At 42.6% G+C, this 13,873-nt stretch overlaps 1 protein-coding gene across 3 annotated transcripts in view; it reads left to right on the forward strand.

Annotated features, from left to right (window-relative positions):
* TNFAIP8 (tumor necrosis factor, alpha-induced protein 8) overlaps positions 1-13,873 on the forward strand; it is a 119,373-nt gene that overhangs the window by 90,252 nt on the left and 15,248 nt on the right. The window contains exon 1 of one of the 3 annotated variants that reach the window (XM_012659557.1): positions 8,506-8,514. The exons of the other annotated variants lie outside the window; for them this stretch is intronic. Within the exon in view, the coding sequence (XP_012515011.1) occupies position 8,514 (1 nt within the window). The 5' untranslated portion in view covers positions 8,506-8,513. Of the gene's footprint in view, positions 1-8,505; positions 8,515-13,873 lie in introns of those variants that run through there. 3 annotated transcript variants of the gene reach the window in all.

Genomic DNA, 13,873 nt, shown 5'->3' on the forward strand with positions numbered 1-13,873 from the left:
GAGTGCAGTGGCATGATCACAGCTCACTGCAGCCTCAAACTCCTGGGCTCAAGGGATCCTCCTACCTCAGCCTCCCGAGTAGCTGGGACTAAAGACACAAGCCACTGTGCCTGGCTAATTTTTAAAAACATTTTTTTGGAGAGATGGGGTCTTGCTATGTTGCCCAGGCTGGCATCAAACTCTTAGCCTCAAACCATCCTCCTGCCTCCACCTCCCAAAGTGCTGGGATTACAGGTGTGAGCCACCACGCCCGGCCTATGTTTCTTATCATATCACAATACCACACACAGCTCTTCATACTAGGGAAAAGCTTTGGCCAATGAGAATCACAGAACTTTTCTCTCTTCCCTTTCACCTTCACTTCTTTTCTCTTCGTGTTTTTTCTTCTGCTCATGTTACAGAAAACCACTGATGCTTCTGCTAGGAGTACCCTAGATTTGGCATATAATCTGGAACTCTTAGGACTTTAGTCTTAACACATATTAAGTAGAATTTGGGCCACGCTACTATGCTGAGCCATTCTGAAAAATTTTAAATTTCTCCTAAAGTGGTAAGCAGTTGTCACACCAGCGGAAATATGTCAGATGTCTCGTCCCTTATAAGAATCAATGAGATAATGTTTGTGTAAAGCCCAGTGCTCAGACAGCTTCACTCAGCAGGTGCGGTATACATAAGGAGGCTTACAATCGCACTCAAAGACAAAACCCTGCCCGGGCCTGCCTATTCACTCGACTGAGAAGTCCTCATTTCACATTTTCTAAAATGCAGCGAAGAAGGGAGGCTGGGGCAGTAGGATCGCTTGAGCCCAGGAGTTTGAGGTTGCTGTGAGCTAGGCTGACGCCATGGCACTCACTCTAGAAAAAAAAAAAAAAAAAAAACGCAGCAAAGAAGGGTGTCCTTGCCCCAAGAAACGTTTTCCTCCTGTAAAGTTATTTGATAAAAGTATTAGTGCACCGAGTGTCCTCCTATTTTTAAGCACCCTTAAGGGGGTGAAGATGAGACCTGAGTAAGTCAGTTGTGGAATTTCTGAATGAAAATGCACCCCTCCTCAGTATCGCAAGTCTAAACATTGGACTGAGAGTCCTAAAAGTAAAGAAATGATTAAAGAAGGAGTCTCTCAGGAGGGTTTTCTAGGAGGCAGAATTCAGGGTGGGCAGCACCTACGGAAGGAGGGACGGAACTGCTGGTAAAGCAGAACAGCGAAGGCAGTCCCGGAGTGGCCACTGGCAGATTCCAGGGTTTCAAGGGCACGGTGGGGGAGAAATGCGAGTGTGGGGGAGCCACAGGGTGGGCTCCCGGCCTGAAGCAGAGCCTCCAGGGAAGAAGTGGGAGTGTGGAGGGACAGCAGGGGAGAAGGGAGGAAACAACTCCAAAAAGAAAATAAATAAATAAAAAGTAACGTGCAAAATTTGAGAGGCGAGCAGCAGTGGAACTAGGCAGGAGACCATCGCGACTGAGATAGTTTGGTCAGTTTGCTTATTTTGTTTGGTTTTGCCGTTAACGGGAGGCAGATGGGGTGCTGTTCTCCAAAGTGCTGGCCGGACTTGGAGCCAGTGAAACGGTGGTGTTCGGAGGACACGGAAGTGTCCAGTTGTTCCCGGGCAGGATCAGCGCAGGGCCCGTCGGCAAGGACGACAAGGACGGGAGCCTGAGCAGTGCTGCTGCTCTTCCAGCTGCCAGGCTGGGGCCGGGCAGGAGCTGGGGCTGTGCAGTGTCGGCTTGGATTTCTAGTAACTTTCTTACTGGGTTATAAACATGATTCCTCAAAAAAGCTGGCAAGCAGCAGATGATTGGAAAAGCACTGGTGCCCGCCTGTGGGCACCATTTCAAAGCTGCCTGCTCATCCAGCCGTAGGTTTTCGGGATGGCGCGTGGTGGGTGGCCTTCGGAGGGACAGAGCCGTCAGCCTCTCCCAGTGAGGCTGTGCCTAACTCGGGGCGCAGGGGTGGGGGTGAGGGGAACGCCCTCGTGAACAAGTCTGATGGTAAGTGGCTGGCTGAAGAATTTCAGGCAGAGGGTTTTTATGGGTAGGGGTGGTTTAAACTATTTGGCTCACTCGACCATTGCTCTGAGTGGATGATCAAGCTGACAACCCCAGAGGTACAGGAGAGATTACTTGACATTCCTGTCCTTGCCACCAACCCTGGCTTGCTGTGGGATTGCCCCTCTGTGTGGCTGGTGAGGGGCCTGGGGGAGGGGAGGCATTGCTTGTGCTTCTCAGCAGTGCAACTCTAGCTGGCTTGTTTCAACACGAGCAAGGGTTAATCAGGTAAATTATAATTGCTGCTGGGAGCGGCAGCCTCGCTGAAGCCTGACCCAGCCCTCAGGGTTGCTGAGGAAAGGGTCATTCTTGCAATCCTTAATTGTTTTCCTTTCTTTCCCAAAGATGGGTTCTTAAGGTAACATTATGATTAATAGACCAGTTGATAAAGTGTACATTCCTGATCTGTTTCAGTCCCCTACATTCCTGTTTCTTTAAAATTCTCAGGCCACCCTTCCTTTAAAATGTAATTGGACCAAGTGAAAAGAAAAAAGGAATAAATAGATTTTTTGTTGTTGTTGTTTAGTCCCTTGAGTCATTCTACAGTCTTAGGCATTCTTGTAAACGAAAATGTGGAACGTCAATGGGACTGTTTAGTCACAGAGGGTGGGAGTGGGAGAGCTGTAATATTTGGTAGTGGTGCTTCAATAGCACAAAACGTACAAGCAAATAGTCTCAGAGTAGTATTATCTGTTGCTTTTTATTTTTTTTAATGGTACCATCTATCCCTATTTTATGAAATAGTAGAACCTGTTTTCATTGTATATCTTTTAGAGTTTCAGTTAGCCAGATTTTTTTTTTAAATGTTTGCTGCTGTTTTTTATTCCATGAATGACTCAATTGACTAAACGTAGGCAGTTACTAAACTGGGCAGTTTGTTGCTATCAGCATGCCCTTGCACAGGAAGTGTTCAGTATAGATATGACCAACCAGTTTCCAGGCTTAAAAATAAAGTGGGGATTTCTGGACAGAATAGGTCTTTGTCACTCATTTCAACATGTCTGGTGAGTGTTAAAGTCCAAAGCCAACCACTTTGCCTTCTCATTTCTTTCCAGGTCCTCGCTTCACCTGACATTTTCTATTATACAGATTGAAACTTATTTCATGGTGTCGGAGTTTTGTTGGTTTTTGAAAATGAAGTAAGAGGATATTTGAATGGTTGTGAGAATCAGCTAGTGTCAGTATTCTCTCCTTGTGCCCTCTTGTATTTTTTGCTCCTTTAAAATCACGACCCGCCTCCACTTAGGTAGGTTATGGAAAAATCATTACCCCTGCCTATGAAACAGCTTAAATTGAAAGTAGCAAGCATGTGCTGGGTACACTGTATGACTTGTCTCCTTGGATCTAAGGCCCACTTGAAGTAGCAATTTTTCTTAAAGTTACTTCCAGTCAATCTAGTGACTCTTAGATTTCTTTTGTCAGGTAGCCTCTTAGCAACTCAGGAAGAATCACACTATTTTGACAGATACCAAAAGATTTTTTGGCATCTGGTTGCCTACAGCTATTGTTTCAGGACTTTAAAAGTAAGTTCATATTTTATTGTTTCTTGTTCTCTCCCTAAACAATGTAATTTTACCTTTCCTGAGTTAAAAAATATCTTTCTCTCCTTGCTTTCTTATGCCTATTCTAAGCAGCATTTTTTATGTGTCTTAGGATTTAAGAAGGCTTCACATCACAATTGTAGAAATGCTAAATTAGACACAGCATTTATTAGATGAGAGTATCTTTAACAAGAACAACAACAACAAAAGTTTTTCTGTTTTTGAATCCTTAATCTGTGCACGTGTTAATGTCAGAGCTTCTGTTTGTTTTTCAAATAAGAAGCTGTGCCGGGGACAGATGATTTAAAATACAAAATGCATGCAAATATTTTTGCTTTGAGTTAAGGTAAAGTCAGTAATGAGTCTTTGGGACACGTCGAGGCTTCATCTGCCAAATTTAGAAATAAATCATAAAGAATGAGGTTCTGGCTATTGTCCTCGGGCAGGACATGGCTGTGACCCTGAATTGCGTGTGCTTCTCATTGTTGTCATCTCTCTTTTCATGACTGAGGCAGGGCAGAGTAGCCTCTGCTGTGCTTTGGATTAGAGCTTGGTAAAAATCTGGCTTTTTGAAAATATAGGAATCCTGTTCCCCAAATATCTTCTACCTGTTCTAATGGGATGCTTTCAGAAAAAAAAGGAAACTGTTTACATAAGCCACACTTTTATTGAGTAAAATGAGTCCCTGCTCTGAAATTTTAATTTCCTTTAGCTTTGTAGTGATCAAGAATCTTGGACCTGAAAATGCCTAGTGAGACTCCTAGTTTTTATAATGATAAGCACAATGTTGGCAAACAGAAAATGCGTGATAAACAATGAAGCATTGAGCATAGGCATGTGGTCCAGAGTGTACTTTTTTTTTTCTTCTCCGAGACAGAGTCTTGCTTTATTGTCCAGGCCAGAGCGTTATGGCGCAGTCACAGGTCATGGCAACCTCGAACTCCTGGGCTCAAGTGAATCCTCCCACCTCAGCCTCCTGAGTAGCTGGGATTACAGGAGTGTGCCACCATGCACGGCTAAATTTTTGATTTTTGATTTTTTGTAGAGATGAGATCTCACTATGTTGTCCAGGCTGGTCTCAAACTCCTGGCCTCAAGCAATCCTCCTGCCTCAGCCTCCCAAAGTGCTGGGATTATAGGCGTGAACAACTGCACCCAGCCCAGAGTGTAAAATATTTTACAGAATTAAAATTTCCTGTGGTTTTCATGAGATTCACATTGATACTTATCGTGCCTCTGACCTCATCCTCTGGTTTTTAGGTCTGGGAGGGTGTAGTACTCAGTAGGTAGTTGTACCATCCGCGGTGCCGGGAGGCAGCTAAAACCACACTGGTCTTCACAATGTACTGTGCATATGGGGCGACTTTAGGAAGGCCTGGTAGTACCTTTTTTTGCTAGTTCCCTTTGAGCCTGTGTGGGTGATATTTAAGTCTCCTCATCTGCGTTTTGGATCACAGTGTTCAGGCCCAAGCTCGGAGCAGACAGACCCATGGGAGGAGGGCCTTGACCAGATCAGGTCTGTCTAGGTTGATGGAGAGCTCTAGTGGGGCCACTTCTTACTGTGTTGAAAAGTGGTGGAAACTAGAGAGTTGTCTTTCAAATTTGGGTCAGACATACTTTATTATCAGAAAACTTCTGGCACTTCTTGTGGCAGCAACGGAAAAGGGACTGTTCAGGCAACCCTGCATTTGAAATGTTTGAAATGCCTGCTTTTTTTTAAATGGCTTTTTGTTTATTTTGCCACAAAAGCAGCTCTCCATTTTAATTCATTGTAACTTACACATCTGTGGAGATCTTCCAGGGCTCTAGCCACTGGAATGCAAACCAGCCCAGAGAAGCTTATTATTAGTTAAGTCTAATTTAAAATAAAAATCAGGCCAGTGTGGTAGTGCACGCCTGAAATCTGAGCATTTTGGGAGGCAAAGGCAGGAGGATGACTTGAGGCCAAGTGTTTGAGACCAGCCTGAGAAAGAGTGAGACCCTGTCTCTACAAAAAAAAATTTTTAATTAGCTGGCTATGGTGGAGTGTGCCTGTAGTCCCAGCTACTCGGGAGGCTGAGGCAGGAGGATGAGTTGAGCCCAAAAGTTGAAGGCCAGGGTGAGCTATGATTGCACCACTGCCTTCTAGCCTGGGCAACAGAGCAAGACCCTGTCTCTTTAAAAAAAAAAAATCAATTTTTAGGAGAAAGATTGGAGAAGAGAAAAGTGTTACTTGATTGGGGAACAGAGAAACAGTGCATGAATCCAGACATAAACTTTTTTGAGCTGAGTAAAGGAGGCCTTTAAACCCTATTTAATGCTTTTGACAACTAAAATCCCAGCTTTCCTTTGTTAAGTTTATACACAGAAGATTAAAAATGGACTTTATCAGACTTTGACAGTATATTAAAGGCCTCAACCCTCTTTAACTATGTACACATGTGCCTTGAAGCTCTTTCAAATAATGGGTGATAAAGGCAAGTTACTGGACAAAATGGTCTGAATTGTTCTTGGAAAATCTTGCCTCTAAGACCAGAAAGGACCCAAATCACTTCCTAGGCTCAGGCCTAGAGACAAATAATAGCTGTTTCTAAGACCTCTACTGACCCAATACCAGTCTGCAAGCCAGAGTTCCAAGCATCTTCTCAGATATTCCAAATGATTTTAAAAATATATAAAAATGTTTCAGATTCTTTACTCTCTATCAGAATGCAGTGAGCCCTGAGTCAGCTCAAGAAAAGATGACCCAATGCCTGACCATCCATACTTTATTAGACGTCATTAAAACCTTGGAGAGCTAGGAGGTTATTAAGGCTTGTATTTGGAAGGTAGACTCTTAACCCATGGATTCTATAGCTTCCTTTTTTGCCTGTATCTAGGATTGTTCTCTTTTGTGATAATGTAAATTTAATGAAAGAAAAATACTTTACCTCTTAGATGCTAGACACTTGCTGTTCAAGAATAAATTCCCTTTTGATCTTAGCTAGTGTATCAAAACATTTGTTTAAACATGGTTTCTAAATTTTGGTGGTTAGTGTGATACATGGTTTTATTTTATTCAGAAGGATATAGTGAAAAAATATTTTGATTTATTAACAAGGCAAATGTGACAGTATTCATTTTGTGTATTGGCTACAGAATGTGCCCTGCACGGGAATGTGAGTGGAGATTCTGGCATTGATATAATTGTACGTTTCAGGGAAATAAAGGTACAGAGAAGCACTTGTTCTTTGCTATGTAAAGACTAACTGTACAGCTAACAGCTTACAAATACTATATGAGACCGCATTTCATGTCTAACAGTAGCATGTTTCCTCCATTCCAAGATCAACAAAAGACATTAAAGATGAATGCTGAAAATGCAAGAGAAAAGCCCTTCCTTTTTTGCAAATCCATGAACTCCCTTAACTGTCCTTTTCAAAGCAGGGGTAGACTGGATGGCATAAATTGAAAAATTAATAGGATACAAGTTCAAGGGGAAACTGTTCACTTAGGGGTAGATCTAATTTTCAGATTTAGAAACTGAATCAAATCACACATTCAGAAGACTTCATTCATTTTTTTTCCTAAGCATGTACTTTTTATAATATACATTGTCTAACATCTTAGAGATAAATTCAACACTATTTTCCTGAAATATTTTCTGCCACTTGCAGCAATGAGAATACTAGAAATCACACGAAGAAAAAATTTCAATAAAGTAGGTTGCCTTTCTCTATAAAAATGATGTTTTAATTGGAAGTTTTGTCATGTATCAAGAACTTAATATAAAATAACTGCTAGATATGATCGATAATATTTCCTAAGAACAAAGACATGACCATAAACCTTGCTAATCATTTAATTCAGAAAAATCATATTTCTAGCCTTGTAAAATGGGCATCAGTACACCATGTATACAGATTTTATAAGGGCTCCAATCTTTTAGAAAATTAAGTTGACAGCCGTAACTCGTATCTTAATATATTTTTGAAAGTTATGTTAGTTAATACTGCTTTTATTTATTTATGATCTTTGTTCTCTGTCCCTACCATGTTGACCCTGGCAGCGTGAATGGATTCTTGCTGGGCGTGCATGACACGGTGTTCAGCCTCGTCATCCACCCTGGAAACGTACCGCAGCCCCCACTTCCCAGCATGGTAGCCACAGTTACTTCCCGTTAAAACAAAAACTGCCGTAAATAGGATAGCTTTTACTTAACACATCAACAATGACTTCTGATAATAATTGTATTTGATGCTCTATAACTGTGGTCCGCAAGCCCCTGGCCACTGGTGGCCTTTTAGGAAGCAGGCGCACTGCAGGAGGTGAGCAGTGGTAGGGAGCAAAGCTTCATCTGTATTTACAGCCCCTCCCCATCGCTCGCATCACCACCTGAGCTCCACCTCCTGTCAGATCAGTGGCGGCATCAGATTCTGCATTATGGTGAGCTGTATAATTATTTCATTATATAATACAATGTAATAATAATAGAAATAAAGTGCACAATAAATGTAATGCACTTGAATCATCCCAAAGCCACTGCCCACCATCACCGTGCATGTGCGCACACACACACACACACACACACACACACACACACACACACACTGTCCATGCGAAAATTGTCTTTCATGAAACCGGTCCCTGGTGCCAAAAAGGTTGGGGACCGCTGCTCTGTAATATCCCAAGATGTAAAAAGAGCAAAGAGATGCAGATGTTTATCTCTGTGCCCTTCAATTGGGTCCTTCATCTACTAAGACATGTTTTGGTTAATACAGAAGCTGGTTTACAGTTTTTAAAAGTCACTTCAAAACTTTCCTCACCAGGATGTCAAGACAGGCATACAACAGGAAAGTAACTGTCGGTGTAAGTGAATGCCAGTAGCCTTCGCCAGAGAAGGAGTGTGAATGTGGAAGGTCTGCCGCTGTCCTTGACAAGTTTTTAGCCTGGAGGGTTATCAGACAAACACATAAGTAAGTGCCACCTCTGGGACAGAGAGGTTTAAGAAGGGCTGTCTGTGGCCGAGGTGTTTAAATCAGAACTATGGAGGTGGATGGCACTGGCATGAAGCTTTGGAAGGGTGGACTTGTGGTTATTCCCAAAGTCTGGTGCGAGTGCTGCTGGTGGCACAGCAAATGATTTTAGGAGGCCCCGGGCATAGTGTTAAGTCACCATCAGTCACATCACAAGGCTAGTCCCTTTTCCGTTTCCTTGGAGTCCTTCACATCATTCATGGAATGTGACCTTTGCCACCTTACTCACACCAACTTGCCTCCTTTTGTGCCATGCAGGTAGACATAGGGCTCGTGGTCCTTGGCAGGCAGTACTGTCTGGCTAGAAGCTAATAGTGATGGTACTTTTTTCCTCATTGACTTAATTTTTATGATTTTTTTAAAAATTTTAAAATTAGTTTGTGATTATGATATATTTAGGGGAGTTGTGTCAGTTTCCATTCACATAGGGTATGTGGTTTCCTTTTTTTTTTTTTTTGGAGACGGAGTCTCACTGTGTTGCCCGGGCTAGAGTGCTGTGGCGTCAGCCTAGCTCACAGCAACCTCAAACTCCTGGGCTCAAGCGATCCTCCTGCCTCAGCCTCCCGAGTAGCTAGGACTACAGGCATGCGCCACCATGCCTGGCTAATTTTTTTTGTATATATTTTTAGCTGTCCAATTAATTTCTTTCTATTTTTAGTAGAGACGGGGTCTCGCTCTTGCTCAGGCTGGTTTCGAACTCCTGAGCTCGAACAATCCGCCCTCCTCTGCCTCCCAGAGAGCTAGGATTACAGGCGTGAGCCACCGCGCCTGGCCTCCTTTTTTTTTTTTTTTTTGAGACAGGATCTCGCTCTGTTCCCCTGGGATAGAATGCAATGACGAGATCATAACTCACTGCAACCTCACACTCCTGCGCTCAAACGATCCTCCCACCTCAGCCTCCCAAGTAGCTGGGATTACAGGTGCCTGCCACCACACCCAGCTAATTTTTCTACTTTCTGTAGAGACGGGGTCTTGCTCTTGCTCAGGCCGGTCTCGAACTCCTGACCTCAAGCGATCCTCCTGTATGGTTTCCTTTTTATGTGAATTTATTTTTTAATAAAAATGTATTAAGTAACCATAGGAAAATAAAATACAGATTGAGTTTCCCTTATCTGAAATGGCTGGGACCAGAAGTGTTTGAGATTTTGGATTTTGGAATATTTGTGTTATACTTACTGGTTGAGCATCCCAAATCTGAAAATCTGAAATCTGAAACACTCCAGCGAACATTTCCTTTTAGCATCATGTCAGTGCTCAAAAAGTTTTGGATTTTGGAGCATTTTAGATTTTGGATTTTCAAGTTTGAGATGTTCTACCTGTACAGACAGTAAGTAGAAATCATGGCAGGCTGTGGTGGTGGTACTCAGAGGACAGGGGTTTAGGATGTTGCTCAGGTGGATACAAGATGGCTTTTCAGGTGAAGAGAGAGACTTCAGCAAAGATCCTGGGGTGGAAAATTTTGAGTGTAAAGAAGTTGGCAGAAACCCAGGGATCCTGTTGGAGAGTCAAAGCTTCTAGCCCAGCTTGTTCGCCAGCCAAGGAACAGAGGGCTGTCAGGTATTTGAATCACTGATGGCGTCTCACATGCAAGACTGTCTGTAAAGTTATTCAGAATGGTTTGAACTCATACGTTTCAGTCAGGAGTGGCTAACACATATCCTACAGGGGCCAGGAAATTTCCCACATGGTGATGGAAACGTTTTGGAATTAGATAGTGGTGATGGTTGCACAATATTGTGAATATAAAAAAACCACTGAACTGTAGACTTTAATGGTGAATTTTATGTTATATGAATTTTATCTCAAAAAAAAAAAAGAAAAAAGAAAACACTATGGGGCCCCAACCAAAACATGTTACCAGCCAAAACTGTGCAAACTTTGTTTTAAATAAAGAAATTGCTATTTGCTACTTTTGATAATCCCAACATACAGTACCTTTCCACGGGGGAGCGAGTGGCTGAGAGTTGATGGGGGTCACATTGTGACCCTGTGTTAACCTCTGGGCCTCCATTTTTCCTCCTGTGGCTTCTTCCATCTCTAAAAATAGGACTGGATAGAAATGGTGAGAGGTGGAATGGCGGCCCTACTTCTGGGGCAATGAATGAGTGGGTGAAGAGACAAAGTTACAAAAGGGGGAGCTGCCCAAGTATTTTAGAGAAGAGATTTATTTTGTTATTTCAAAACTAGTGGTGAAATTGATTGGTTGTGTTGTGTTACTCGCCAAAGTTTATTTTACCCAGATACCGACCATTAGGGAAGTAATCCATCTCCAAGACAGCAGTTAGTATACATTTAGGGAAACGTTTTTCAATTTTTACAAGAGAAAGGTGATAGTGGTCTTTTTAGTTATTTTCTTTAACTGAAAAATGAGTTTAATATACCAAGTATGTGTCATCAGCATCAGAGGTTTATAATTATTTTAACAAAACTATTTTTCTTTATAATTTTGGAAGGGGATTTGTTATTTTACAATTTAAATATAATTTTGAGCTAGCCAATTTCAATAAGGGCAAATTATAAAATTCACGATTTTGCATTATATCATACCTTAATCTTCAACTTTTTCTTTCTTAACAAACGATTAATAGCAAAGAAAGGTAGGGTTTGTGCCTTTTTAAATTTCCAGTTCCTTCTGAAATAATCCTAAAGAATACGCATTATGGGCTGGGCGCGGTGGCTCACACCTGTAATCCTAGCACTCTGGGAAGCCGAGGCGGGTGGATTGCTCAAGATCAGGAGTTCGAGACCAGCCTGAGCAAGAGCGAGACCCCGTCTCTACTAAAAATAGAAAGAAAAATTATCTGGACAACTAAATATGTATATAGAAAAAAATTAGCCAGGCATGGTGGCGCATGCCTGTAGTCTCAGCTACTCGGGAGGCTGAGGCAGTAGGATTGCTTCAGCCCAGGAGTTTGAGGTTGCTGTGAGCTAGGCTGACGCCACAGTACCCTAGCCCGGGCAACAGAGTGAGACTCTGTCTCAAAAAAAAAGAATATGCATTATGTTTATATTTAAAAAGCAACATCTATACTAAAAACAGAATTATTATCTTTGCAGAATGTGGGCTATTCAGTAATTTTTACCAGTTCCAAATGTTATCGACAGATGATTTTTTGGATGCTTATCTTTGGTTATCATATAGCACACTTAGAATAAACTTTTTCCAAAGAACTACATTGGGATATTCATTTCTTATGTAAGAATATTTGAAATATGGTACCTAATTAATAGTAACATAATTTATTTATAGCTTCTTATTTTGGTTGTGTTTTATAAAAAACAATACTCATTCCCTCTCCTCCTCCGTCTTCCTGATTCCCCAAAACAACCTGAGAATTTTTTTAATCCAGCAGATTCATATTAAAGATTAATTGAGCATTTATCACAGCAAGGAATACCTACTAAATTGTAACCAATCACAAGGATTTACTTTCAGAGAAAATGGAAGCAAATATAATGTAAAGCAGTTTTCAATAAGAGGTAAAGAGAGACAGGATAGACTATTTCTGAGTGGGATGGTCAGTAAAGGCTTCCTGGAAGAGGGGATATTTGGGAAGGATGTTGGGGAACTTCACCAGCTCAACACCTGCTCCCCCCCACCCCATTGATTCCTCTGGCCTCTGTCACTACTTGACATTTTCATACATGTTTGTTTGTGTCTTAGGTCTCCTACTAGATTCCGTGCTTCCTGAGAGCAGGCACTTTACCGGGCACACAATAGGTGCTCGATAAAAATTTGTTGAGTGAAAGGATGAGTGAATGAGTGAATGACTGGGGGAAGGCTTTTCCACCATAAGTCTGTTCTCTGTTTAGAGAGAATCCAAGTTCAGCTTTCTCATAGGATCTTTATAAATTTGGCAAATATACCACCTCTCTGTGACCCAGTGGATATGTTCTGTAGAAATAAGGGGGAGATTTTGGTACCCAAATGTAACTTCCTGAAATCTGTGACTACATAAAAGTGTTATGAAAACAAATCATGATCACTCTTACCCTTTCCACCCCTTCAGCCGGCAAATCTCCCTTAGAAACTCACTGGCTGACATAATTTGTGTTTAAATTATTCCTAAAATCCGCAGGACCCACACTCATCCTCCGGTTCCCGACATGCAGGTACACTGCTGGGCAGAATTTTCAGTTCCCGACTACCCAGTGGGAGTTCATAGGTTGGCTCTGACTTGTAGTCACATTTGTTTCTGTACAGCAGGGCTCACCCAAGCAAATGCCTACAGAGCCCAGGAAGTAAACATAAATGTGTGGATGGCCAGGAGGGCTGTGGTAAACTGGAAAGCGTGGTCTCCTAAAGGAAGCAGCCACAATTTCACAATTTAGCTCAGAACCATTGTTCCCATGGGAAAATGTGGGCCCGTTTTGGTCAGATCTTCTGATTGTTCAAAGAAAATCAGAAACACAGATTTTGAGGTTAAATTTCCCGGTTTTCTAACATGGACCACTCATCACTTGCATCGTGGCCCGAGGCGCCCCCACCTTCCTGTCAGATCAGACCCTCGTAGGAGCTCGACCCCAGCTGTAAACTGCACCTGCGCCTGCAGGGACCCAGGATGCGCGCTCCCCGTGAGAATCCAACCTGACGATCTGAGGTGGGGCAGAGGCCACGCACCCCGCCCCGGAAAAACTGTCTTCCGGGAAGCGGGTCCCTGGTGTCCAAAAGATTGGCCAAACAACGGGGTATCCGAGTCACACCCTCTGCCAGGCATCCTGATCTAAATAAAACAGGGGATGCATGAGGAAAGGAGAGAGGAGGGGTAAAAACCACAGAGAACATAAATTCCGAGCTGGAAGTATCCAGCGGTGAGCAACACTACTTCTGTAAACCTCTGGGTGTTTTTCAGGGTTTTATCCTAGAATTTCAGAGCTTCAGGGTGTCTTGATATTTGAAGTGAGATAGTTTACTGTCAGGCCCAGCAAACGCCATCTTACATTTGCTTACCTTTAACTGGATCCAGTTTCAAGACGTTTACATGGCTGTGAAATGCTTGACTAACTTAACATTTTTTTTTTTTTTTTTTATTTGAGACAGAGTCTCACTGTGTTGCCCGGGCTAGAGTGCCGTGGCATCAGCCTAGCTCACAGCAACCTCACACTCCTGGGCTCAAGCGATCCTCCTGCCTCAGCCTCCCGAGTAGCTGGGACTACAGGCATGCGCCACCATGCCCGGCTAATTTTTTCTATATATTTTTAGTTGTCCGATTAATTTCTTTCTATTTTTGGTAGAGACGGGGTCTCGCTCTTGCTCAGGCTGGTTTCGAACTCCTGAGCTCAAACAATCCTCCCGCCT

This window comes from Propithecus coquereli, unplaced genomic scaffold, assembly GCF_000956105.1.
Source record: "Propithecus coquereli isolate 6110/MARCELLA unplaced genomic scaffold, Pcoq_1.0 Scaffold62, whole genome shotgun sequence".
Classification (NCBI taxonomy): Eukaryota; Metazoa; Chordata; class Mammalia; order Primates; family Indriidae; genus Propithecus; species Propithecus coquereli.